This window comes from Athene noctua, chromosome 1 (genome assembly GCF_965140245.1).
Source record: "Athene noctua chromosome 1, bAthNoc1.hap1.1, whole genome shotgun sequence".
Lineage (NCBI taxonomy): Eukaryota > Metazoa > Chordata > Aves > Strigiformes > Strigidae > Athene > Athene noctua.
In genome coordinates, this window is record NC_134037.1 from 173,807,362 (window position 1) to 173,833,628 (window position 26,267).

The following is a 26,267-nucleotide window of genomic DNA, read 5'->3' on the forward strand; positions in this document are numbered from 1 at the left end:
GCTAGAAGCTTCAACTTTTCAAAATGAGAATGGAAATTTCTGTTATCCATTTTTTGTATTTATAAGAGGACTCTGTTGTAAAATTTATAGTTGGCCAATAACTGCCAATTATTGAGTGTTACACCTGTACTCACCAGACATATTCACGAAGTGTTAGAAAAACATAAATTAATTTAGAAATTGTAGAAAAACATTGTATGTATTGATGATGGCTCTCCAGTCTGCTCACCTGTGTTATATTTGAATTTGCATTTGAAGAGAGAAGTGATGCAAAGCCTTCTACTCATGCAAATGAAATTCTTAAAATTCTTATCTTCTATTTCAGATTTTCAGATACTGTCGTTGTTATTCCACAGGGGTTTTAATGGCAACTTATTCTGGTAGGATGTTCTTCCATTACTGCACTTCATCCCCTGCCTCCTGGGAAAAGGAGAGCTGTGTAGAACTGCGTAGAGCTTGATTGCTGTCAGGTTTTCTTTGAGAATTCTTGTGGATAATCTGCCTTTCAGAGTATGATGTTTGTTTGTGTGTTGGTTTAGGCCCTGCTGGGACCTGAGACCACATTGCCATTGTCCCTCCACCACCCTCGGACTGGACGGGGCAGGGAGTGAGATACAAACTCTGGGGTTGAGATAAGGAAAGATTTAATACAACAGTGTAACAAATAATAAACCAAATGACAACAATAATAATAACAATAAACAGTAAAAACAATTAACAGGACAAGAGATATACAGAGATATACCACAAGGATACAGCAGCGAAGGGGAGCGAGGACGAACAAAAGCCGTCCCTGCTCTTCCCGCACTTGGGCGCCCGGACCTGACATCAGTATGGTATTGAATAACCCGGCTAGAGCTCCCTCCCCACTGCTGGGGAAACTTAACCCTATCCTAGCTGAACCAGGACAGTTTGTCATTCACAAAAAATAACTTTTACAAAAGATCCCTACTGTGAGTGTAGATAGGAAGTTTCAGCTGGCTCTTGTAGTCAGTGGAAACTCTTCTAAAATAAAAGGGGTCTGCAGCATTACTACAGTGAACAGAACCGCACTGTGATTATACAATGTAAGTTTATTGTAGTATCTCTTAAATCACAGCAGGTTAAGTCACCTATCTTACTGTTCTCTAAATTTTTCACATCTTCAGAAAGAGTGTGATGTGACAGATGCAGTATTGGATACTACAATATATCAGATGTGACAGCAATCCCTTCGTGTAAGCATATGTGTTATTTAATGAATGGTAATGTCAGTTAAAAACTGTCCACATACAAAATAGCCAGATAGTGGAGCTGACTTCTGGTTTTGTGGTGGTTGTTGTTTTGCCTCTTTTCAGAGAAAGGAACTACTATTTAGAAAGAGGTGAAAAAAGGAAGGTGTGGTTATTAAATATTCAAAATAATACAAAAAAACCCCTTCCAAACCACCAAAGCTTTTTTACCCTGAACTTGACACTTTATATGTCTTTAAAGATACATGTTCTATTTCCTTGCTTGTGAAAGCTAAGACTTACTTAAGAAAGATACAGGAAACTGTTGGAGTTTGGTAGTGCATAGAGGTATACATATATGCTGATCTGTTGTACTGCTCTAGAGTGCTATTAGAAGTTGAGCTAACAAGTGAAAATCTTACTAGAATATATATATTATGTGCCACGCACAATTGCACTGAGGTTGAGATAAGCATGATCTAAACTTGGGAGTTTGAGTAGCTAATACATTACTTGAACACCAATTCAGTTAGTATCTCTTTCGTTTCTGTTTTTGAACATGGCACTACATTCTCTGCAGTTAAGAGTTCAGTTGAGTGTTAATGTTGGAAAGGCTTTTGAAGCTTATCAGTAATAGATGTGTTACGGGAGCTACATCATGCATCACCTTCACGCAAAGTCTTTGTGAATCTTTACTTAGACTTCAGCCACCTTTCGATTACTGCTGCTGTGATCATAAGCCACAAGCGAGAAAAGCATTGTTGACTCAGACTGTATTTGCCTTCTAGTAGTCCTTGGGTATTGAAGTTCAGATATATAGAATCTTTTCACTGTTGAACACAAGAATCCTGAAATGGAAAGAGGGTTTTCTGTCACTAATCATGTTAGTATGAATATAATAGGTGCTTTACAAAAATCTTACAGATGCTTATCATAATCCTAAGAAGGGGTTTTTCAGTGCTGTTTTGTGTTTCACAAAAATAACTTCCAACTTCTTGGATTTGTAGTGATGTAAAGAGGAAAGAGTTTAAGCCCTATTACTAGATGAGTATTTTTGGATAATTGTGCTACTTAGTTTTCCATCCTGTTATTTCTAGTGTGTTGTAAATAATGAAGACGTGCATGCTTTGCAGTAACTTCAGACTTTGCTACAAACCATTCAGAATGCCGCTGGGAGTAGATATGTAACAGTTCCATTTTATGAAGGTCAGATTAGTTTAGGTTTACATGGTACCACAGTGGGACTGTGTAAAGACCTGAACTAAGCACATTCCAGTGAAATGTCATGTAGACATATCTGTGGTATGTTAAGTGTTTTAATATTAGAATTTGAGACATGATGATTCACACTCTTGCATTTAAGCTACTGTTTCTCTTGATGTTGAGATCTGGAAATTGACTACAGTAATTCTTTTACCTGTGCAGCTGGGGAAGAAGGAAAAGATGTGATGGCTTAAAAGATAATTGATTGTGTTTTCTTTCTTATAGAAAATGCCAGAAGCCTCAGAAGACCACAATCATTGGAAGGCCTGTTGACTTCCATTTTCTGGTAATCTGGAACATCATCAGTCTGGCATGGCGCAGGGCAGTCAACAACTCGATGTGCAGGTACTCCATGATCTCCGACAACGTTTCCCTGAGATACCTGAAGGGGTGGTGTCTCAGTGCATGCTTCAGGTATGGTAGAGAGTTTTATTTTTAAGAGTCTGTGTATTTTTGTACTGTAAAAATTCTTTTTAGTAGCATACAGGGAGCGTAGATTTTCATGCTTCTGGTTTTGTTTTGAAAGGGTGGAAGATGCCACTACTTGCATTTTTGTCCTGTCTTTTATGTACAAAGATTTTATCATTCTTCACTTATGTTTGTGGGTTTTTTCCACTGACTAGTCTTTCTTGTCTGTGTGATCTGTGACTGTATGCATACAGGGAATAAGGAGAGTGGGTAATGGGATGATTATTGATGATGACTGCATAAATAACATACATATACTGGAGGAGATTTTAGCAAACAATGACTTCCAAGATAAGGAACTGGCCTTAGCTAGGAATCTAAAGGTTTTCTGTCTTCATGGCATCTTTATTTGCCACAGCTGTCCAGAGGTTTATTTTTACTCTCTGTTTCCAAGTCAGGTGGCAGTTGTTTTTTTCTTTTCCACTTCTTCCACCTTCATCTAAAATCACAAATTGGAAGTGATAGTAAGTGACCACACATTTCCATTAACGTTTTGCAGTACATGATCTAGATTTAAACCAGTGTGACTTTGGACCTAGCAAAAATTTAGGGTCATGTGAAATGACAAATACATCCTATACCCTGAGAAAATCAAGTTAGGGCTTGTCCTATCTATGTTCTCTCTACCTCCACCCTGATGAAGTGACCTGAGGATTCTCTTTGTGAAGTCCTATTTAGCTGGCAAGTGGCTGATGGTAGTAGCGGTTAACTTCTTTGAGACTGCTGTCTTGGTGCTGTGATGCTGGTTATTATTACAGAGTCTGATTCCCACATGTTCTGGTTTAAAGTTTTTCTGTGATACATCTGGATATTCCTGTTGACTTTTGGGGTCCAGGAGGGGAGCTTGGCATGAAGGGGAAGTAGTTGGAGCAAAGTATCTGTGGAGTGAGAGCCATGCATAATTAAGTGTTGGACTCTTGTCATGTTCAGTAGTAAGTCTTCATGTGAGAAGATGCTTAGTATGTGTGTTTGATAATGAAATCATATGTAATTTTGGGAAGGTAATTTTCACTTTAGTATTAAAACTGACTAGGTATCAGTCCTTTAGAAAAGAAGTGTAACTGTGACTTTTCAACCACTGAATAGGCTTTTGAAAATTCTATTGAAGGCCATGAGTATTAATACATATACAAACTTTATATAGTGATAGTGTTTAAAATAAAAGTGAAACCATTATTAAGGTATATTTCTTAGAATGATAATCTTAGCACACTAAGGAAGGCAGGGGTGTGTGTGTGTATATATAAATATGTACATACTTTTCTGGTAGTAGATGCTGTATGTCGCAGAAGGGGTCAGTCTTGGATCACATGTAACAAATTTAGGGTGCTGAGGGCCAGATGTAATTGAACTTAAAGTGAAATTTTTTTCTTTAACTACTGTTGAAATGAAAAACTGAACCACAGCTGGTACAGGCTGTTGTATGAGAAACTGGGGAGGAAAAAAAAAATCCACAATCTGGCATGCTTTCTAGTGATTTTACTCTTTTGGAAAAGCTATCATTCATGTCACACTTTCAGCAAGACTAGATTAAGCTGAAATGAGTGAAGAGGGGAAGAAGGAAAAGGGAATTCCCCATTATACTTTTGATTTGCTTCATAATGTATTGTCTGTATAGTTTCAGCTGCTGGTACCACAGAAAAAAATCAAATGTTTACAGGGGTTAATTGGGTTTCTCACTGATATATGCATAAACCTTTTTTAGCTTTGACCCTGAAATTCTTAAAGGCAGCTGAAATTATGTCAGAATTGTAAGGTACTTTATGGAATTGCCAGTAATTTTTCAAGCGATACTTATCCTGACTTCATTTTTAAGGCACTAAATTCTGTTCTACTAAGAGAAGCTGGTTGGGCTTTTAAACTTTCAGGTAAGGAGAAATACCCAGGTAAACAGTAAAATAAAGGTGAAAACAGTAAATACTCGGATACACATTAAAATGTTATCTGCATTTTTGTTTTGACTTCCCAGAGTTTGCAATTTTGATCTAGTTTGATCTGATTGCTGTTATCAGAAGTAGATAATTGTACATACCCGTTCCTTGCAGAAGATGCCAAGAGGTCTAACCATTGCTTTCCCCAAAACCGGACTTGATTTTTTTTTTTTAATATGTTGTACTGTACCTAGTGTTACTGTAGGATTTTGCTGGATGCAATGTGAGCTATGGACTACTTGCTTATCCTATGGCTTAGTAGGTAGTACCTTTATTTCAAAATCTGTGTCTCTAGTTGTGTTCGAGCTAGGTTTAATTGCATCTTCAGCTTAATGCTTGTTGATTGCTGAGCAGTGGCTTTTTTTCTTTTGCTATTTGACAATAATAGGTGTTCATTCTTACTCCTAGAACAACAACAACCTAGATGCCTGTTGTCGAGCCCTCGCCCAGGAGAGCAACAAATACTTATATATGGAGTACCATAGCCCCGATGACAGCAGAATGAATAGAAATAGCCTTTTGCACATTAATCTGGGTATTCATCCTCATACCAGCTATCATGCAGGGGATGGAGCTCAACTTAATGGTGGTCGTACACTGGTACACAGTTCAAGCGATGGACATATTGATCCACAACGCACAGCAGGTAAACAGCTGATATGCTTAGTTCAAGAACCACATTCTGCTCCCGCTGTTGTGGCAGCTTCTCCTAGTTACAATCCATTTTTCATGAATGACCAGAATAGAAATGCAGCTACTCCTCCTCCACAGCCACCTCCACAGCCATCTTCCATACAACCAGGAATGAACACGTCTGCTATGCAAGGCCCTCCTCCCACGTATATGCACATACCTCGGTACAGTACAAATCCCATTACTGTTACAGTATCACAAAACCTCCCCTCTGGACAGAGCGTACCCAGAGCTCTACAAATTCTTCCACAGATTCCAAGCAATCTTTATGGGACTCCTGGCTCTATTTATATACGACAGACATCTCAGAGTTCTTCAGGACGACAGACTCCTCAGAATACACAGTGGCATTCATCGCCACAGGGCCCAGTTCCACATTATACTCCCCGTCCTCTACCTGTGTATCCCCATCAACAGAACTACCAACCTTCTCAGTATTCTCCTAAACAACCCCAGATTCCTCAGTCAGCTTTTCGATCACCACCGGCATCCCAGTGTCCCTCTCCCTTTGGCTCTCCTCAACACCAAGTTCAACCTCCTCAGTTGGGCCATCAGAGTTCACACGTTTTCATGCCTCCTAGTCCTTCAACTGTCCCACCCCATCCATATCAGCAAGCATCCCAGACTTTTCAAAAACAAGGCGGTCACTCTGTATCATATCTTCCTCCTTTTGCTGGACCTAGTTTATCCAAAGGTTCCATGAATAAAATAGAAATTACAGTTGAGCCACCACAGAGACCTGGGACTGCAATGAACAGAAGTCCTTCACCAATAAGTAATCAACCATCTCAGCGAAACCAGCACCCGCTGTATACAGCCACTACTCCTCCTTCAAGCTCTCCATCAAGAGGTATGTCGGGTCAACCCAAACCTCCATTTAGTGTTAATCCAGTATATATTACCTACACTCAACCAACTGGACCTACAGGTGCACCAACACAGTCTCCTCGGGTAATGGTATCTCAGCCAAACCCAACTATTTTTAAAATCACAGTAGGTCGAGCACCGACTGAGAATCTTTTAAATTTAGTGGACCAAGAAGAGCGTTCTGCAGCACCAGAACCTATTCAGCCTATTTCTGTAATCCCAGGATCTGGAGGAGAAAAAGGAAGCCATAAGTATCAGAGAAGTTCTAGTTCTGGATCAGATGACTATGCTTACACGCAAGGTAAATGTTTCACCCTGCAAATTGTATTATTTTAAAATGCATTTTAAGCTTGATTTTTCTACTTGCTAAGTGAGAATTTTTGGACCTGTACAGAGAATAATAGAAATTGCACCAAAAATCATCTAATGAGAGAGTTTGTTCTGATTTCTAAAAAATTTTGCCAAATTTCTGTCTAATGCATAAAATATTTCTGAGGTTCTTGGAGTTGCTATGCTTTTGATGTTAGGGAATTTCTTAAAAGAAGACACTGCAGCTAACAAGAGTAAGTGGTTTGTTCATATACTGTGTGTTGGGTTTGTAAATTCTGCGTTGAAGAACTGTGTCATAAATTTGCATGTGGATTTTATTATTTTCTGTATTTTTTCCATACTCGGATGCTTTATAAAGCCTGAAACACTAACGTGCAGGGAATTTGAACCCAATTTATTTGGTTTAGATTGAAGAATATTAAGTGAAAGAGGAGAAGTAGGATTCCTGCTAAGATTACTTCGGGTGTCATTACAAATCATTTTTGTTTGAAAGGTACTGGAATAATTATTTTGAAGAAATTTATCAAAAGTATGCTTCTTCCACTTAGAGTTTTCAAAGAAGAGGAAGAGATTGGCAGACAAATGTTAGAATGCGTGTCCTGCTTCATAGGAATAGAACATAGTTAGTCTTAATACTACGTATAAATGAAGAATTAAGTAGTAAAAACAAATAAATGGTGATGTCTAACCTTCAGCTGAAAACTTCTCAGAGTAATCAGCTTTATAGATTTGAAACATTTGAAATTGAGCAAATGCATCAGTCTGCAAACATTCAAACCAATCATTTGGGGTAATAACAGAATGTTAATTGGCAGCAATTACTTAAAGATTGTGCTTTGTTTCTGGATTTGTGTTTGGAAAAGAGAGTCTTTTCCTTCATTGCTCCTTCTAGCCTTCCTTTCATTTTAGAGAGCTGAGATAGCGGTTATAATGCTGCCCTGTAGCTCTTGATTTCTTATTTTGCCTTGTGTCTTTTGAGTTATTCCAGCTCATCAGCAAAGACTTCTTCTGTACCTGGTAGATGCAGTTGGAAATGTTATTTAGAGAAGTCACACTAGTAGGTCTGTAAGTCTTAGGCCATAGGCTTTGCTTGGTAGCGTTCCTATTACAGCTTCATTAAAGATTGTCATTTATGTGAGAAAACTTATAAGTAGCTTCACATAACTGAGAAAAACATATTCTGAAAAGTAAAAATCTGGTTTTGCCTTTATCTTTGTCTAGACTTGTGTATTTGGAAAACAAAACCAAATAAAACTAGTTAGTATGTTGGTTTGGGGGCATCTGCTTTTGTGGCAATAACCTATCACAGCTGGGACTTGGATATTGCTGCACTCTGAACTGTTGATCGAAATAAATTGTAGAAGAATAAACATTACATTTTTTTACTACTACAAAGGAGTCCTAAAGAAGTGTATATTTAACAGCTTAGTATAGGGAACAAGTTTTTTTAATTTTCTTTTAAATATGAACCATTGTGAAGAGCATTACCAAAAATCTATTCCGGTGTCTGTACTTCCACTGGTTTTTTTGTAGTGTGAGTCATGTTTGATGAGTTGTACTAGAATATAATGTGAAGCTATGTAATGTAGTCATATCAGATGTTAAGTTGGAGGACTCACAGCGGCAAGGTTTGATAGTAAAAGTGGAAAATCATAAAGCCTAGTACTTGTACTTCTTTTTAAAAATTTTGTGATCTCTTAAACTCTTACTTGGATGACTTATCCTGCCTACTTCAAAAAGTAGAGAGCAGTTTTGTTCAGTAATACTGGTGCCTGTATTATAAAAATATCTGATGTTATTCTTGGGTAGGATTTTCAGTGTTTATTCTTCAGCTGTGAATTGGTGGATCCATACAAAATCAAAAGTATAGTGCTATATTTTTTGCACAGAATACTGACACCTGATAGAGAACATCATTAATTTTATGCTCCTGACTGTTGTTTTTTTATTTTTGTCCTCCACCAGTAACCTGTGTCATGTTGTTGCTTATTTTTCAAACTTTTTTTTTAGCTATTATGTAAATATTCTTGAGATACTTGTGTTTTTTCTTCACCTGTGTTGGATAGGGGTGAAGAAAAGGGCAGATGCTAGCTGGTGCTTTGTATCAAACAGCATTTTGTAGATTGTACATATCTTCATACATTTGAACAGTTTGCTGGAACATTGTGTTATTAGCAGTGAGCTTGTCTGAATACCCACAGCAAATTTCTCTTATTTTTCTCTGTCCTAGTAGACATTAATCAGGTAAAACCAGCCAGATAAGAAAGTGCTAAGTATGACACGAGTTGCCTTGGCCAGTTTTGCATCATGATGAAATACTGAGAAGCGCTCTTCTTGCAGAAAGTAAATATTATTTTCTAGCTAGTGAAAACTCTTTCTTTGGCTGGGAGCCCAACATCAGCTTTTAACTGAGAGTCCTAAATTTTAGTAGCATGACAAATATATGAAAGAATGATTAACAGCAGAGAGAGGTTAGAGGACAGCAAATCAGCTCTATTGTAGAATTAAAGACTGAAGCGCCTGAGCTTTCCTTACTTTTCATTTTCTGGCTTATCTAGTCTGTTTTATTGAAGTTCTGTAGTTTTGCCTTTGAGCACTGGGGAACTTAGAGTATTGAGAATTACAGTACTCTCTGAAAAGCTAAGACTACTTAAAGTTATTATAGCATAATCTATATTGAAGTGAAAAAAAAAAACATTTGAGGCTGACATTTAGCTAATGTCTCAAGGCTAGTATGTCACCTGCTGTTGAGCAGCAGATGGGGAGTGTGTGTTCCCTTCTTACCTCTGGTATTTTTATTTTATTTTTTGTCAGTACAGTATTAATATGACTAGGTCTCTGTTTAATCCTGAGAAGCTGTCTCCTTGCACAGGTGCCTTTGTATTTTTGAGACGAGAAAGAACAAATGCAAAAAAAGAAGCTTTGACCAAAATGGTAATATCAACTTCGCAAATGTCTAAAATGTGTTTTTATTCTGGAAGAACTTTGTTCTAAATTGTAGTTCATTTGGCATGAAAGCATCTTCACACTGATATTTGGCTGCATATTTATGATCACTTTATTTTTTTCCCAGAAAGATCACTCATGAATCTTACGCATAAGTTAAGAATTCTGTTTTCCAGGTTTGTGTGTGTTAGTAACTATTTATTCCATGTGAAACATTAGCCTTGCTGTTACATCAGCGAGCAAGGATGGAGAGATTAGCAAAGGAACTGAAACTTGAAAAAGAAGAGCTCGAACGCCTGAAGTCCGAAGTCAATGGTATGGAGCACGATCTAATGCAGAGGCGGCTTCGAAGAGTTAGCTGTACAACTGCAATTCCAACAGTAAGCAATTTGTTAGTATTTTAATTCAAGATACAAATCTATTTTTTTTATATTTTGATGAACTAAAGTATTATACAAAAAATATTCTTGGGTATAAAGTCATCTATCTTTTGGAGATTATTGTTTAAGTTCTTGGCTTGTCATAAGTCAGTTCGTATAATTTAAGAAACAGATATGTGTCAAGATTTCTTAGTGTTCATAACAGAATTTCTGAAACTTCTATATGTGTGCTTTTTTGGATCACAGGACTGAATGGATAGTTACTTTCCTAACAACCTATAAAAGTGTGTGTTAGTTTAAAGGGCCTGAGCCATATACAGCTTGGTGTTCATGCAGCAAAGTTTCACATTTTTTTAAAAAGGTGATTTGTTGTATTGAGGTATTTTGTTGTTTGAGTAGCTGCATGTCATAGACAATCTATTTCCCATTTGGTATGTGCAGGATGTGCCAAGTAACTTTCCAGTGGCAGTGTTGGCTCAAATAGTTGGCACCTCTCTCTCCTCTTTTCCTTGTTGATTCTTCCTGTCTGTGTGACTTCCACCTGCAAAGTGGCTCTTAGCCCAAACGTCTGTATGGCTCTGATAAGAGAATTCATCTGACTGAAAAATAACTTCCACTTTGTGCTGTTGTTAACCAGATCAGTTCAGACTTACTGTGTTGACATAAACAATGCATGTGATTGTAGGCTGGGAGGCATAGTAGGGGCTGTTAGGTGCTTAACTAGTGTGGCTGCTTTATGTCTCACCTGCATTGTGGCAGGTATGTTCCTGGAAGGAATACAGAGGCACTGTGCGAGTGTGCAAGGATGAGAGGTTGGGAAAGTCAAAGCTCAGTCAGAGTTGAATCTGGCATGAGATGTCAAAGACAAAAAGAAGGGCTTCTGTTAGTACATAGGTGACAAAAGGAAGGCTACCAAAAATGTGTGCCTGTTGCTCAACAAGATGGGGAACCTGGTTACATAGGGCATGGAAAAGGCTGAGGTACTGAATGCCACCTTTGCTTCAGTCTTTACAGGCCTTCAGGAATCCTGAGTCACAGAGACCTCAGGAAAAATGAAGCAAGGACAGTGTACCCTAGGTGGAAGAGGATCGAGTCAGGGAATACTTAAAGCAAAGCAGACATACATGAGTTCATAGTTCTGGATGGGATGCACCCATGAGTGCTGAGGGAGCTGGCAGATATCATTGCGAGGCCACTTGAGATAATCTGTGATTGATTATGGTGTTTGGGAAAAGTGCCTGAAGACTAGAGGAGGAGAAGTGGTACTCCAGTCTTCAAGAAGGAGGACCCAGGGAACTACAAGTGGTCAGCCTCACCTTGATCCTTGGGAAGGTGATGGAACAGCTAATCCTGGAAACCATTTCTAGGCACATGAAGGACAAGAAAGTGATCAGCCATAGTCAGCATGAATTCACCAAGGGGAAGTCAAGCATGATCAATCTGATAAACTTCTAGGATGAAGAGAGTGTCCTGGTAAATGTGGGGAGAGTGATTATTGTCTACCTAGACTTCGGTAAGGCTTTCAACTTTGTCTCCTCTAAAATCTTCATAGAGAAGCTGATGAAGTATGGGCTGGATGAGCAGACAGTGAGGTTGATTGAAAACTGGCTGACCAACCAGGCCAAGATTGTGGTAGTCCATGGCACAAAGTCTGGTTGGAGACCATTAACTAGTGGTGTACCACAGAGGCGTCAGTACTGGGTCTGATCCCATTTAAATATCTTCCTTAATGATCTGGATGATGGGGCAGAGTACCCTCAGCAAGTTTGCTGATGATACAAACTGAGAGAGTTGTGCTGCCATTCAGAGGGACTTCAACAAGCTGGAGAAATAGGCTGGCAGGAACCTCATGCCATTCAGCAAGGGGAAGTACTAAGTCCTGCACTCAGGAAGGAACAACCCCATGCACCAGTACAAGCTGGGGGCCAACCAGCTCAAAAGCAGTTTTGCAGAAAAGACCCTGGTGGTCCTGGTGGAGACCAAGCTGAAAATGAGCCAGCAGTGTGGCAAAGAAGGCTAATGATATCCTGGGCTGCATTACGAGTGTTGCCAGCAAGGGGACAGAGGTTACCCTTGTCCTTTATCTGGCAGTAGTGAGGCCACACTTGAAGTATGGTGTCCAGGAGTGGGCTCTCCAGTACAAGAGAGAGACGTGGTCATATTGGAGAGATGACTGAAGGGCTGCAAAGGTGATTAAGCATCTCTCCTATGAGGGCAGGCTGGGAGAGCTGGGACTGTCCAGGCTGGAGAAGAGAAGGCTCAGGGAGGATCTTATCAATGTATATAAATACCTGAAGGGAGGGTGCAGAGAGGATGGAGCCAGACTCCTAGCCAGTGACAAACTGAAATACAGGAGGGTCCTTCTGAACATCAGGAACCACTTCTTTTGTTGTGTGGTTGACTGAGCACTGGCACAGATTGCCCAGGGAGGTTGTGGAGTCTTCATCTGTGGAGATACTCAAAAGCTGTCTGCCATCTGGGCAGAGGAGTTGGACCAGATGACCTCCAGAGGTTCCTTCCAACCTCAGACATTCTGTGATTTTGTGACTTTGTGATACTGGAATGTATCCTAGGATAAGACTGTTATTCGTACATATGTGTTAATAATCACTGCTGCTAGCATTGAGAAAGCTTTGTATTTCAGTAACTTTGGGTTTCTTAATAATATGGAAATATATGGACTTAAATAACTGTTCTATTAAGAATAATTACTGTCTCGCAGCACTGAATGATTTAAATGTACTGGGCTAGAAGGTTTGACATGTTTAAGCTTCTTGGAGTTTTGCAAAAAAATGAAATTCTGACCTTATTTGGTTAAATCATGTGATAATTAATGTGAGCTGCAGCTCTTTCCTGATCATCTTGATGTAAACTTGTATAGCAAGTCACCACTTTATACGGGTTTATAAGGTGTATGGTTTTATAAACTTGAGCTCAGTTATGTCTTCTTACTAATTAATTTTAATACTAAGTAACTTGTTCATTTTTGTTGGTTTGGTTTGTTTTCCTCCTCAAATAGAAGAATGTTTTTTGAGGGAATACGTTGGGTAGGGGGAGTGGGACAGACTGTGGAATCTTGGCTGTTTCTTTCAGTGCCTTATCTGTACTCAATTTCAAATAAAGCTGTTAACAAAGACATAGCAATGTTATTTCTATGTCAGATAAGGTGTTGACTTTCCCACAATTACTGTATTGGGTTTTTTCTTTCTAGCCTGAGGAAATGACCAGGTTGAGAAGCCTCAACAGACAGCTCCAGATAAATGTTGACTGTACACTGAAAGAAGTTGATCTCCTTCAATCTAGAGGTATAGAATTGATATTTTTTTAAAAACAAAACAAATTTAATTTATATATGGGTGGGAGTGTTGAGGGTAGGAAGGCTCTACAGAGGGATCTGGACAGCTTTGAATTGGTGGGCTGAGGGCAACTGTATGAGATTCAACCAGGCAAAGTGCCAGGTCCTGCACTTGGGTCACAACAACCCCATGCAACGCTACAGGCATGGAGAAGAGTGGCTGAAAAGCTGCCTGGCGGAAAAGGAGCTGGGGGTGCTGGGCGACAGCCAGCTGAGTGTGAGCCAGCAGTGTACCCAGGTGGCCAAGAAGGCCAACAGCATCCTGACTTGTATCAGAAATAATGTGGCCAGCAGGACTAGGGAAGGGATTGTACCCCTGTACTTGGCACTGCTGAGGCTTCATCTCAGATATCATGTTCAGTTTTGGGCCCCTCACTACGAGAAAGACATTGAGGTGCTGGAGCATGACCAAAGAAGGGCAAGAGACCTGGTCAAGGGTCTAGAGCACAGGTCTTGTGAGGAGCAGCTGAGGGAACTGGAGAAAAGGAAGCTCAGACCTCATCACTATCTGTGACTACCTGAAAGGAGGTTGTAGTGAGGTGGATGTCAGTCTCTTTTCCCAAGTAACAAGCAATAGGGCAAGAGGAAATGGCCTCATGTGGCTCCAGGGGAGGTTTAGATTGGATATTAGGAAAAATATCTTCAGTGAGAGGACAAGCATTGGTACAGATGGCCCAGGGAAGTGCTTGAGTCACCATCCCATGGAGGTATTTAAAGGATGCGTGGATGTGGCACTTAAAGAGGACGTGGTTTAGTGATGGACCTGGCAGTGGTAGGTTAATGGTTGGACTTGATGATCTTAAGGATCTTTTCCAACCTAAGTGATTCTGTGGTTCTAACATATTATGTGCTTAAATGTGGATGCTTGGACTCTTTCAAGGTCAATTTTGATTACCGATATCAATTTACCTCTAAAAGATATCTTTTTCAGTTGCAACCTGATAAACTTGACTTGCTAATATTTCTGTTGGCCAAGTTAAATTACATTACCAAGGAAGTGGCAACTTAAAAATTACTTTGTTAAGGCAAATTAGAAAGAACCCAACTCTTTAGTGAAGATTCTTAAATTTTTAACTTTTTGCTGACAAAGGTTCTGACCAAGTGATACGAAACAGAACTACAGGTTGCAGCCAGGAAATTTTCAAACAGAAATCTACTGAGGTCTTTAAAAGCCCTCTTTCTGTGACAAAAAATTGACATAGATACAATCAAATAGATTAGAATACACATAGTATATCCTTTTTTACCAAGAAAATGTCCTACAGAAAGGTTTGTTTTCACATTTTTAGAGCAATACAGAATGTTGAACTAGGGTGGATTTTTCAATATGGGATTAGCCTGCTGCAAATCAACACAAAGCTGAAAATGCGTGATGAAAGACTACTCAGGAAGAAGCTAATGTATAATGTCATAATAAAAAGATGTATAAAATCTGAAGCCTCTAGATGTTCATATCGCCGGCATAGGGATGTAAATAACCTTTGAGTTACGCTTTCTTTCTTACTTTTGTTTTCTGACAGGGAACTTTGATCCGAAAGCCACATGTAACTTCTATGATAACATAGAGCCTGGTCCTGTTGTGCCACCAAAGCCATATAAAAAGGGTAGGTCAACAAACAAGCACCGTTACCCAGGATGCACTGAGAAAGCTTTTTTTTTTTTCCCCACGCCTCCCCCCCCTTTTTTTAAAAAACACTGTCATGACAGGACACAATTCTAACTATTATAACTTTTCTCTATATATAAACCAAACCAAAACATTTTTATAGAAGAGTAGTAATCCTGGCTACAACTTGTTTTCCTCAGGCAGGTTGTTGAGAAATTAATATGTTGTTTGTAAATACTGCTATTCACTATTAGAAAAAGAGTTGAAAGTATACCAACTTTTACATGTTGACATGAGCTTCCTGATTATGTTTTTTAAAAATACTTCTAGGTTAAAACCTCTGTCAGGTTTGCTTAGGTCTGTTCTTACATGTTGTTGTTAGGATTTTATAGTTTAGTTGGGATCTGTTATTGCAAGTTTAGTTGGTCACAGCAGCTTTTCTAAATTTGTATTTATATTTTTAATTATATTTTAACCTGACTGGTCACACTTTACCTATTTTTTGTGCAGAGTATGAATTTCACAGTAGCCCTGAAGTTTTAGCACAGCAAGAGCTTCAGACATTTTAAGGACCAAGACAGCAGAATTTCCTCACATAGGTCTAAAGAGATAACAGTGTCCCACTTGTACAAGTTCATTTCTAGTTTCTAAGATTTTTTGTGTTAATTGTATAGTATCTAGGATTCATGTCCAGCTTAGGACACAAGTTTTATGTAGGCACAGGAGCTATGTATTTAGTCTCACTTTTTGTCCAGTGGAGATTCAGTCAGTACTTGCCAGAGTGACTCAGTTCATCCTAAGTAGATACCTAGTCGCCACGTATCTCAGTTGCTCTCTGAACTCCACTGAATTCAGTGGTGATTTTGAAGCAGAATCCTACTTTTTGTCTCTGGTATCTTTGGTATCTTTGGACCTTTTTTTTTTTTTTTCTTGGAATCTGTTAAAAGAATAGTTTTAAATATTAATGGAAGTTTTTAAATGCATTGAGTCTTTCTGCTGAAATAGCCAATCTGTGGTCCTGTGCTGTGATACAGGATAAACAGTGGTCTTTTTTCTAAAATTTAAAAGAAAGAGAAGGCCCAGAACTACTGATCATCGTTCAAAAAAACCAACAGGCCAGTACTGGGATGAGTTCGCTGCATAGGTGGTAGTGTTCAGGAAAGACAGTAGCAGCAGGTGAGCAGTGGCATGAAGGCAGCTGCCTGGATTCATGTTAAATTGCAGTGGTCATGTGATTGATTTAAGGCACTGACACTTCATGATGTCTGTAGAAATTCTCTTAATAACACTAGCCTATTTGATTTATTATTTCAAAGCACAATGACGAATGTGCAAAACTTGCATGAAATAAGTTATTCTATTTGGCAATTGAAAAGATAGTGTCTTTAAGGATTTGAACAACTTTTATGACCAGCTTCCCAGTTTTGTCTGTCAACTTATTAGAGGTCAGTTTTAGGGCTAATGTACTGTATTCTGAGCTTAACTTTTAACATGGAGTTGTCAAAATACTTTTTTCTTAAGAAATTTCATTTCCTTAATTCTCAGCTGTTGAAGGTGTGGGCAGACAGGTATGGTCAGACAAGGATCTGCTCTGTGCTGCCACCTGGCTAGTCAACAGGAATGCAGTCTAGAGCCCACACTACTTGTTTGCTTGGAAGGAATTTGTTGAGGCCAAGCACTGTTAATGTGACTGTGCAACTTCTGGACTGGAGAGGGTTTACATTAAGCAAGGAGATTTCTTTTCTTCAAGTATGTTTCTGAAGACAAACTTAAGGACTGTTTGGACTAACTTTTGTCATCAGCCGTGATCTGGTAGATTTCTTAACAGGTGACAGCAGCGTGTACACTTTGAATTACAAATTGCAGTCCTTTTTTACAATGTAAATTCTATTTTAATTAAGCTGTTCTACACACGTTTGTTTATCAGATGGGTATCTTGACATTACCTTCTAGGTATGTGTGCTAATGCTTCAGATATTAACATTTCGTAAAATGCTGTGTTTCCACATTGTCACTTCTAGTAGATAACCTGAAGTGTTGAGGTGGTGGTAGGAGACATAGGAAAACCTAGTCTTTCCATGGGTTAATACCTAATATATGATTTGCATACATGCTGATTTTATGAATGAAAACAGACTTAAGTGCTGCTTCACATGCACACATCCCTGCTGCAAAGCCCTAAGGAATCAGAACAACCATCTTGTTTTGAAACAGGCCTACCATTTTATTTTTGTATTGTATTTTCTTCAGCCTGGGTAAATGCTAGAAGAAGATGCAGAAAATGTATCATCTGTCAGACTGTTTGAAGGAACTAAGTTAGAAGTAGCCTTTCAGTTCAGGTAAAGTAGGGTTATTGGAATTTAGAATTTGGTAATGGACTGCTGTACATAAACCTATGAAGTCATTCATTAACAGGATGGTGTTGCAGTTCCGGTAACAAACTTTTCAGTACGTTTTAAGCTATTAAACCTTTAGCAGTTCAGTGACCTAACACTGGTGACTGCTCTTTTTGTTTTTAATGTAGTATGATAAGTGATTCTTTACAGAAGTGAAATACTTTAAATACTCAGATTTCATAAGCTGAATTAGAACTGCTTTAGCAAAAGACCTTTAATGTTATCGAAGTAGGAAGGTTTCTACATGCATTTTTAGATAGAATGTTTAATGAGGTGACAAACCAGTAGTATGATTTTGCCTATCATCCTTCTCTTCCAAAATAAGAAAAAATGTTTTCCTTTTGCTTTTTTTAGAGCATCAAAACAGCTCCAAACAGACTCCACGGACTCAGCCAAGAGATGAAGACTTTGAAGGGGCTCCATGGAATTGTGATAGCTGCACCTTTCTAAATCACCCAGCACTAAATCGCTGTGAGCAGTGTGAAATGCCACGATACACCTGAAAATCAGGAAGGGGCTGCATTGGGTTGAAAACAGGCTCTCAAGCCAACAGCTGTAGGAGAAGGAAACATGGGGAACCTTTCAGTCCATCTGCCCGGCCTTTGCCAGTCAACAATCTTCATATTGCAAGGGGTGGGAGTAATGTGTTCAGATGTTTCTGCTTGTGCTACACTATAAATAAATAAAGGGTAAAATTCTTTCTTATCCCATTGCATTGAGCAAAGCAGAAAACGAAACCTGAAAATGTAAAAGGATTAATTTTTGGGAAGAATGTATACAGGAAAGCAAATAACTACTGGTATTTAGTCCTGTGGTTATAGTTACTGCTTAGTGGCTCAAAAAAAACCCCAAGAAACTGTTTTGTTTTGTTTTGTTTTGTTTTTTTAAGAAATTGTAGGACTCTTAGTAATGGTGTGAAATGTTACACTTAACCAGAAAAACTGAAGAGCCAGAGCTGACTTAACCTGGCCACAGCTAGCTGGAAAACAAAGGATCCCTGTGCTTCTAGATTGTAAGCTACTGAAAAAGAAGACAGGTAAATGCAAGGATAAATTTTTGCAATGTATCAAAAACAAGGAGAAGGGTATTTGTAACTGCTGCTTTTTTTCAGGGTAACTTATGTCTACAAAAAATTGCTGTTTGAAATAGTAACCTAAGGTGACTAAATGAGATGCCGTATGAGTGTTACAGAGAGTTTAATCAGAGGTAATTTTTTACAATCCCTTTTGCTTGTACAGTGCTCACCTGGCTGTGTCAACACTGGTAATAAACTAAGAATGAATTCTACCATACTACAGATGAAAATACTGCTGCATGCTTTCAATAGGCCGTCGTGTTTCAAAGCTAAAAGTATGCTTTTATATACAACAATCTTCTAAGCCTGTGCTGTGTGGCAGCACAGTGACGTATGCCAAACACAGACTACTCCAAATTTCATTTGAAAACTTGAGCTCAGCCATGGTTGTGTATGAGAAGAGTTTGTACCCAGTTCCTTAGGCCTTTTCAGCTTCCAATTTGTGAAGAATTCATGATGTTTACAGCACAGAAGGTACTTTGTGCCCCAGTTCAAAGTTAGCTGAAAAATAATGAATCAGCTCTTCAGTAAAGGTTTATTTGCACATTGTTAATAAACCAGCCTGTATAAAATAGCAGATGCCAGATCTTGGAAAATTACACACTGCGTTCTTTTTATTTTGTTCAGGAAATATTTGCCGTAGGTTGAAGAACACAAGACTTGCAACTGAAAATCATACTGGTACTTTTATGCCTATGTTATACTGTATTATAAAGGTGATGTTCAATTTGTTTGAATGTTTCAGGTTGCTGTAATAAAGCACTCAATACTTGTGAAATCAAACTCGGGTTTGGGCAGCTGAATGATTATGTTACACAACTGTGCGACTGAGTAGGATGTTCTTGTGTACTGATCAGAAGCTGGTACAGTGCATTTGAGTTTTTATGGTATAACTTTGTCAAGATTGAGATGCAACAAATCACATCAGCTGAGTTATGGTAATTGGCTTTGCATCTGTGAGGCAAAATGTGCTAGCTAAACCTTACCAGAAGAGATTTAAACTACTTCATTTTACATTGTTCTTAGCTCATGGCAGCCACATCCATATGGTCAATTACCACAATTCACTTGATGTGTGATAACATGTTAAGTTGTGGTAGAACAATCATGCGTCTGAATCCTTATTTAAAATCAAGCATCGTTTGTAAGAGGTGGGTGGAGAAAAACTCATCTTGACTGCATTGCTCAATCTGGTGTCTTCTCTCCCTGCAGTTTATAAAGATAACAGTAAAAACCAAACTGTGATCTTAGATGAGGAACCAATATTTTATCTGGCATTTTTCAATATGTTCTTGCACTAATTAAATCTTCAGCATAATTTTAAATAAGCTAAGAGATTCCAGCAATCAATTGTATACCACTGATGAGCAAGTTAAAGTCAAAAGCATCAGAGCTAGTCCCTCCCCTCCCCTCCCTATTATTATGTGGGGAGCTCATCACATGTGCAGAGGCATAAAAAAGTTACTGTCAAATGAAGTTAGAAGGCAGATAAGAATTTTGTTCATGTAAGTGGACAGTTTTGACAAACGTGAGATAAATAGAAAACCTGAGCAGAAGCATAATACCTAGGATAAGCAGTACCATTGCTGTTATCAGCTGTATAATGAACTCCTCAAAACAATACCAGTAACTTCATGACTTTTCTATCGTGATGCCTTTGCCTCTGTATTAGTTCAATTTTCTATTCATTTGTACTTCTGTTGAAGTTCTAGAAGCATTTGTTTTTGCTGGAATTACAAAATGATAGCAACTGAAATGTCAGTCAGCAAATGTGAGTAGGTGTGTCATGCATCAATAGAGTTGTGCCATTTTCAGACAGAATAGATGCTGCTTTTGAAGGAGGGGGAAATGCACGCAGTCCAATAATTCCCTGAACTGTAATAACCATAAATAGAGACTTGCTAATCTTAGTCATAGCCTCACCAGAGAAGGATAAGGAAGGCTGCCATGACAGCATGATACTTTTTGGAAGACTGAGTGAGTGCCATTAAATTCCCTCATACCAATAATTTTACTCCAGTTTTTTAATTACTCTTATTTGTTGCTTCTACAAAAAAACCCCCAAACCTTGTAAATGCCCGTACTCAGACGTTAATAGCAAAGACTTTACGTGGTGCTTGAATATTTCTAGTTTGTTAGAATGTAAATTGTATTTTGAATATTGGAAGATCCTTTTTCCTTCTGAAAGCAGGTGATGCCATTCATACCCCAACTGAATTGTAGATTATGCCAAAAAGATTGGTTTATGTAATATTTATTAAATGCACATAAAACCCTAATGTCAGCTGGCATACAAAATGCACTGTATTGTATAAAACGTGTGTGTGTGTGAGAGAGAGAATGGTGGGATGCTGATGCCATTGTGTTGAGTTAATGCACTACTTGTGTTTTCTTTTTTTCCTTAATGACCGAGCTTTCCCTCAACCATGCTACTAGATTGGTAGAGTTTGTAACTGACTTGGACATTCAGATATTCAAAGTGATTTCACTGTTTATTGCAATTTTATAAAGCTTATTTTATATTTACTGTGCCGTTAAGATGAATTCCCTTTAATTATAGAATACTACTGTAGTTCTTTCAAAGTTTATTTAGAGTGGGGCTTGTGGAAAATGATTCAGAATATAGTAAACCAAAAGAAATCCTGAACTTTGGCTCTACTTCTAATTTGATGTAATTATTAGTTCTGTTTGGGTGAAGAGGAAAGGGGTGGGAAATCAAGCAAAAGGAAGTACTTTGTAAAATGTAGTCTTAGATCAGATTGAATTGTGTATCTGTGTGTCTGTGGTATGTGTGTGTTTCCCTTGAAAAATGGGAGGTGTGGTGAAAAGATGTAATAATTCTTAAAAGAGCTGGTCTCAGTACTTTCTGATTATGATATGCTACTAAATCACTTTTTTAAAAAAACCCAACCTTTTCTTTCAGTTACTTTATCCCAGTTACACATCTCTCATTTCAATTTCTCGATACTTTTACATTTAATGATTGTAAAACCCCTTGAAACTGAAATAAAAATACCTGAGTTGAAATGGGGACAAAACAAAATCAAAACAATAAAGAATGTTTTAAAAAAGAATGTGAGAATATTACATGTATCAAAAACAAGCTTGTCATCAGGGTGATAGTTTTTGTTTTAAAATTCAGTGATATACCCTAGAATGTGAAAATTACTATCCTGACAGGAAGTGAACAGTTGGAAATAAACAATTCATCAGCTTGTTTCGTACCACAGAATTTATGTGTTCTGTACTACAGTGATTCTCAATCCCGTAAAGATGACATGAACAGATATCACATCTCATAGTCAGTACTGTCTCTATGTGCTGCTGCATTTGTTTTTGTTTCAAAATGTCAATATTATCTGAAGCTAGACATGACTGAATTTTGCCAGATTTCTTCAGTTTGGGGCTTTCACTGCTCTTTTTGTCCATAAATATTAATGCAAATATTTTTCTTGGTTTTGAATAATCAGAGATCAATGGAGTTAATGCAATATTATAATCCTGGATTTTCAGTACCTTTGAAACTGATTTTAAAAAACTGTGTTCTTGAAACTTATTTATTTATGGTGGCACCAGTGTATCTAATCCATATTTCCTGCTGTGTGAAACCCTGTTAAATTTTTTCATTAAAAAAAGAAGACACGATCTTGTTTAATCCTGTATATATGGTGTCTACATTCTAGATTTGTGTATGCTGTGAATGAACTTATTACTAAGAGATGAAATTGTATAAAAGCATTCAGAGGCTATGCATGCATGGTACCTCCAGAAAGTGCATACTCCAAGTTGCAGATTCCTGCAAAAATAAATTAATAAAACTAAGCAAACATAACATCCTGCATTTGTTCTTGTATGTAGTAGGAAACATTTAAAAAATACAGCCTTTTTGCTTTCATAGTCTGATTGTTTCTGATCTTCCACTTGAACCCATAGTTATTGCAGATTTGATTCAGGGGCTTTTGGGGTTTTATTTCTGGTGGTTCTCATTAGGCAATTGGTGAATGTTGAACTGGGGTCCAAATCCTGTTCCTGTGAATGTGGACAGCTTGTATGAGCAGGAGTGCCATATAGATGATGGATATTCTGTGCAGCTTCTGCTGTGGAAACAGGACATCGGATGTTCAGAGTGTGTAGTTGAGCTCATCGCTTTTATTTTTAAGTGGAAAGTTGTTGAAGGAGTCGCTTTCCCTACTATAGGAGATGGTCACCTTTTGTTTGTAGCCTTGATTGCAGGCATTCCTGCTTATCCTCGATAGTACTGAGTATCTGGATTGCAAAAGTTCATCCTCTGCTATAACCTCTTACAAAAATGTGCTGCTCTGGGAGAGGAGGGAGAATTTGAGTAAATCAGTACACAGGCAATTTATTAGTATATCTTCTCAATTCTCTTGATTGTAGCAGCTCACCATCATCTAAAACTGAAAAGTTCTGTAGCTGTCTACAGCTGTATTTTGTTCATGTACAGTTTCAGTCATTGAACACATTCTGGTCTAACAAATCTACCACAACTTTGGTTTTGAACTTTTGTCAACAAAGGTATAAGAATTTAGGTTTGATAAATTGAATTCCTTTTGCTGAATTGAATTTTTATAAACTTAAGGATAGATTTATATTTTAAGCAAGCATTTGATTCTTTCACTTTAGAAATCATTGCAATTGAAACTTTTCATTTAAAAAAAAAAAAAAAAAAACAAGTTTCAAAGCTTTCAAGTTTCACAATGGTAAGGTACCTGTAACATACATTATGCTAATAGCGAGCACGCAAAGCCAAAAGACACTTGATCTGAGAGCTGGCAGTGGCCGCTATTATTTTGTTGTTGTTTTTCCTGTGAAGGCAGGAGGAGGAGGATCTGTCTGAAGTAATTGCCTAAAAGCAGTGGATTTATTCACAAGAATTGCTTGGTTTTGACAGTACTGCACCATGTCTTAAACCTGTGGCACTTAGAGTGATGATTTGTCTTGTGATCTGGTAAGTATTCCGGGAATTAAATGCTGCTGCTTCTAATCAGTCAAGATGATCCATAGTGCTGGGTAAGTATATTCCCTAATTGCACCCGCTCTAAATACACTTTTTGGAAGGAGATGGCTTAGGTAACTAATTTCACCCAGCAGCTGGACTCAGATGATTATATATTAAATGGGTTACCTGATGTTTTGTGTTAACCTTATAAAATCATTAAGAGAAGGGGTATGTTTATTTTTAGCTAGAGGGTCAGTGATTGTGACATGTTCTAGATTGACAGTAAAAACCAGACAATGAAAGACCCATAAAAAGCCTCTTGCAGGAGTGACACTATTTTACAAAATATTCAATTTCTAGAAAACAATAATATTTTGATTTTTTAAAAAAGATATAAAGAATAAAAATACATTCATAAAAACTCCACTCTGCAGATAATTTCTTTCTGGTTAGGCAAGACTTAAAATTTTGCACATATTTGCTAATTTTACAAGTTCTGTTTTGAAAATTTTGACTAATTGTCCTTTATTCCTAAACCATAGTGATCTTGTTGATGTAAAAGTCTTCCGTGATAGGTTTGTTTAAAAGAAATAAAAGGTAAATACAGTTCTGTTAACTGCTTTAGAAACAAAACCAAAATGTCTCTGAATGAAAGGCAACACAGGTGCTAATTGATTTTTGATTAAGCTTCATTTTTTGGGAAAGGAAAATGTCTAGGCATGTGCGAGGTTTTTTTGATTTTTCTTTTTAGGAAAAATATGGAATATTTTAGGAAAAAAATCTGCCAGGTGAGGAAGGTTATTGTAGGTTTGAAAGTGGCATTCTGATTCCCATCTGGTACAGCTTATCAGTACGTTGTATAACTGTTGGTAGGTACCAAATTGTGGCGTTGGTTACAGACAGTGTGGCATCTTTTGGAAGCATTTAACAGCCATACGTTATGTCCCTGTGCTGTGCTGGGACATGCAGCCAGTGTGTGACAGCGAGGCATCATGGGTTGCAACAAGTTGGTTGTCATCCCCTTGTGCCATGGGACGAGCCAGCGAGAGCTGTCTGTCTGGCGTGCCCTGTGGTACCCTCTCCTGCTGACTGGCGATGCACAGGGCCTGCCTTCAGCTCAGTCACCTGACCTGTCGATGTTCCCATGGCAGGAAAGATGGTTGGCCTCTTGGGAAAGAGTAAGAAACCAGGACCAAACACTCCCCACCCTTACGGAAGAGGCCGTTCAGGAGCTGTCTGGGAGCTGTGGATTTGGGTCAGCCAAAGCTGGGGCTTCCCTACCCCAAATCTTAGACGTGATATCTAAGCTCAGTGAATATTCATCACAAGTTCTCAATGGCTCCATGCTCGTTTGTTCTCAAGTATCCTGAACCAGCCTTGCAAGTTCCTGACACTGAGGATTATATTTCACCTGAAACTTTCTTTGCTGATTTTGAGTGTATCAATGAACTCTCACCACTTGGCAAAGCTGAAGTTGCTGTTGGCAATGTAACTGGGTCTCTGCAGAGAGCCCTGTGCGTTGGAGAGTGCCTAGTGTGGCTGTGCTGGAGGTCTAGATCCACATGTAGTACCCCTCTGACCCATTCCCCAAGGAGGGGGAGAATAATAGATACACTTTCCGGACAGGTGCGTGGGTTTAGAGTAAGCAGGGTCTGAGAAAACTTTGCAGAGAATGACTTGTGTCTGTGATGATTTGTAAATCATTTCCCATAATTAGATTTCTGTATATGCTTTTCTTTCTTCGTGATCAACAGCTGTGGTGATGAAAAACCTTGGTCATCTTTCATCACTGCAGGTACTGAAGCCTAATGGATTGGCTTAGTTGTTTTAGCTTTTTTTTTTTTTCCCCCCCACATCAAACAATTGTTCATAAGCCAAACAGACATTCTTCCCTCTTTTTTTTTTTCTTGTTTTGACTGATAGCAATGTATGACCATGAATCCGGCTGATCATTATCTTTTCAAACTCTGAAAAATTCAAAGCTACAATGAGTAGGTAACGAGCTTTATGTGCATTCACACTCTTCACAACACCGATAAGTCAGTGTTGTACCACATAGAAATAACTAGATAAATACTTTATAAAGCGAACCTTTAAAAAAAAGCAATTTTCAAACTTACTTCAGGCTTCAGTATTACTGTTTAATAAAACTGAGAAGCAGACTGGATGACTTGATCCTGTAGCCCTTTTAAGAAACTTAAGCCAATGCTGCTAGTAAGAATTGTTATCTCTGGTAAAACAGCAAGTGCCAGACAAAATTGGCATATCTTGTTTTGTACGACTAAAGTGAGATATTTGAAATAAGTTTATTTTTTAAATGTGTATGTTGACCTTATCAAATGATTGATTAAATAAAAAGCTAAGTGATTTGCATGCAAAACATTTTGATTTAGTAGTCCATGTATTACGGTATTAAAACTGAGTACCATCAAACAGACTTTTCAAGAGCGTGATAACAAGATCCCTTTTATTTTCAACTGCAGCAATATTAAACTTGCTGAACATGATACCATAGGCCCTTTACATGTTCTATCATGTTTTCCTGGTTGATTGCCATCCAGTTCTAGTCTAAGATTAAATATATCCTGCTTTGACCAACGAGGTCTCCCAGGTATTTGATGGTTCCTTAACTGAAATTATCTGATGGATAGCAAAATTTCTCCAAATTACTTTCAGGTCTGTAACAGTTCTTGGTTCAAATTTTCACCTTGTGAGCGTCACCTTCTCTCCAGCAATGCTTCTATAAATGAAGTAGACTCTTAGAAGTGAAAAAATCCAACTACATT

The 26,267-nt window shown here is 38.2% G+C and overlaps 1 protein-coding gene across 3 annotated transcripts in view; it reads left to right on the forward strand.

The window, feature by feature from the left end:
* The window catches only part of TAB3 (TGF-beta activated kinase 1 (MAP3K7) binding protein 3), a 47,795-nt gene extending 25,461 nt beyond the window's left edge, over positions 1–22,334 (forward strand). For 2 of the 3 annotated variants that reach the window (XM_074905556.1, XM_074905567.1), the window contains exons 2-7: positions 2,700–2,888; positions 5,282–6,734; positions 9,929–10,089; positions 13,301–13,394; positions 14,965–15,048; positions 17,801–22,334. In XM_074905556.1, coding sequence (XP_074761657.1) covers positions 2,787–2,888; positions 5,282–6,734; positions 9,929–10,089; positions 13,301–13,394; positions 14,965–15,048; positions 17,801–17,949 — 2,043 coding nt within the window. In that variant the 5' untranslated portion in view covers positions 2,700–2,786 and the 3' untranslated portion in view covers positions 17,950–22,334. The remainder of the gene's footprint in view (positions 1–2,699; positions 2,889–5,281; positions 6,735–9,928; positions 10,090–13,300; positions 13,395–14,964; positions 15,049–17,800) is intronic. The other variant, XM_074905576.1, reaches the window with a different exon arrangement.
* Positions 22,335–26,267: the final 3,933 nt, after the last annotated feature.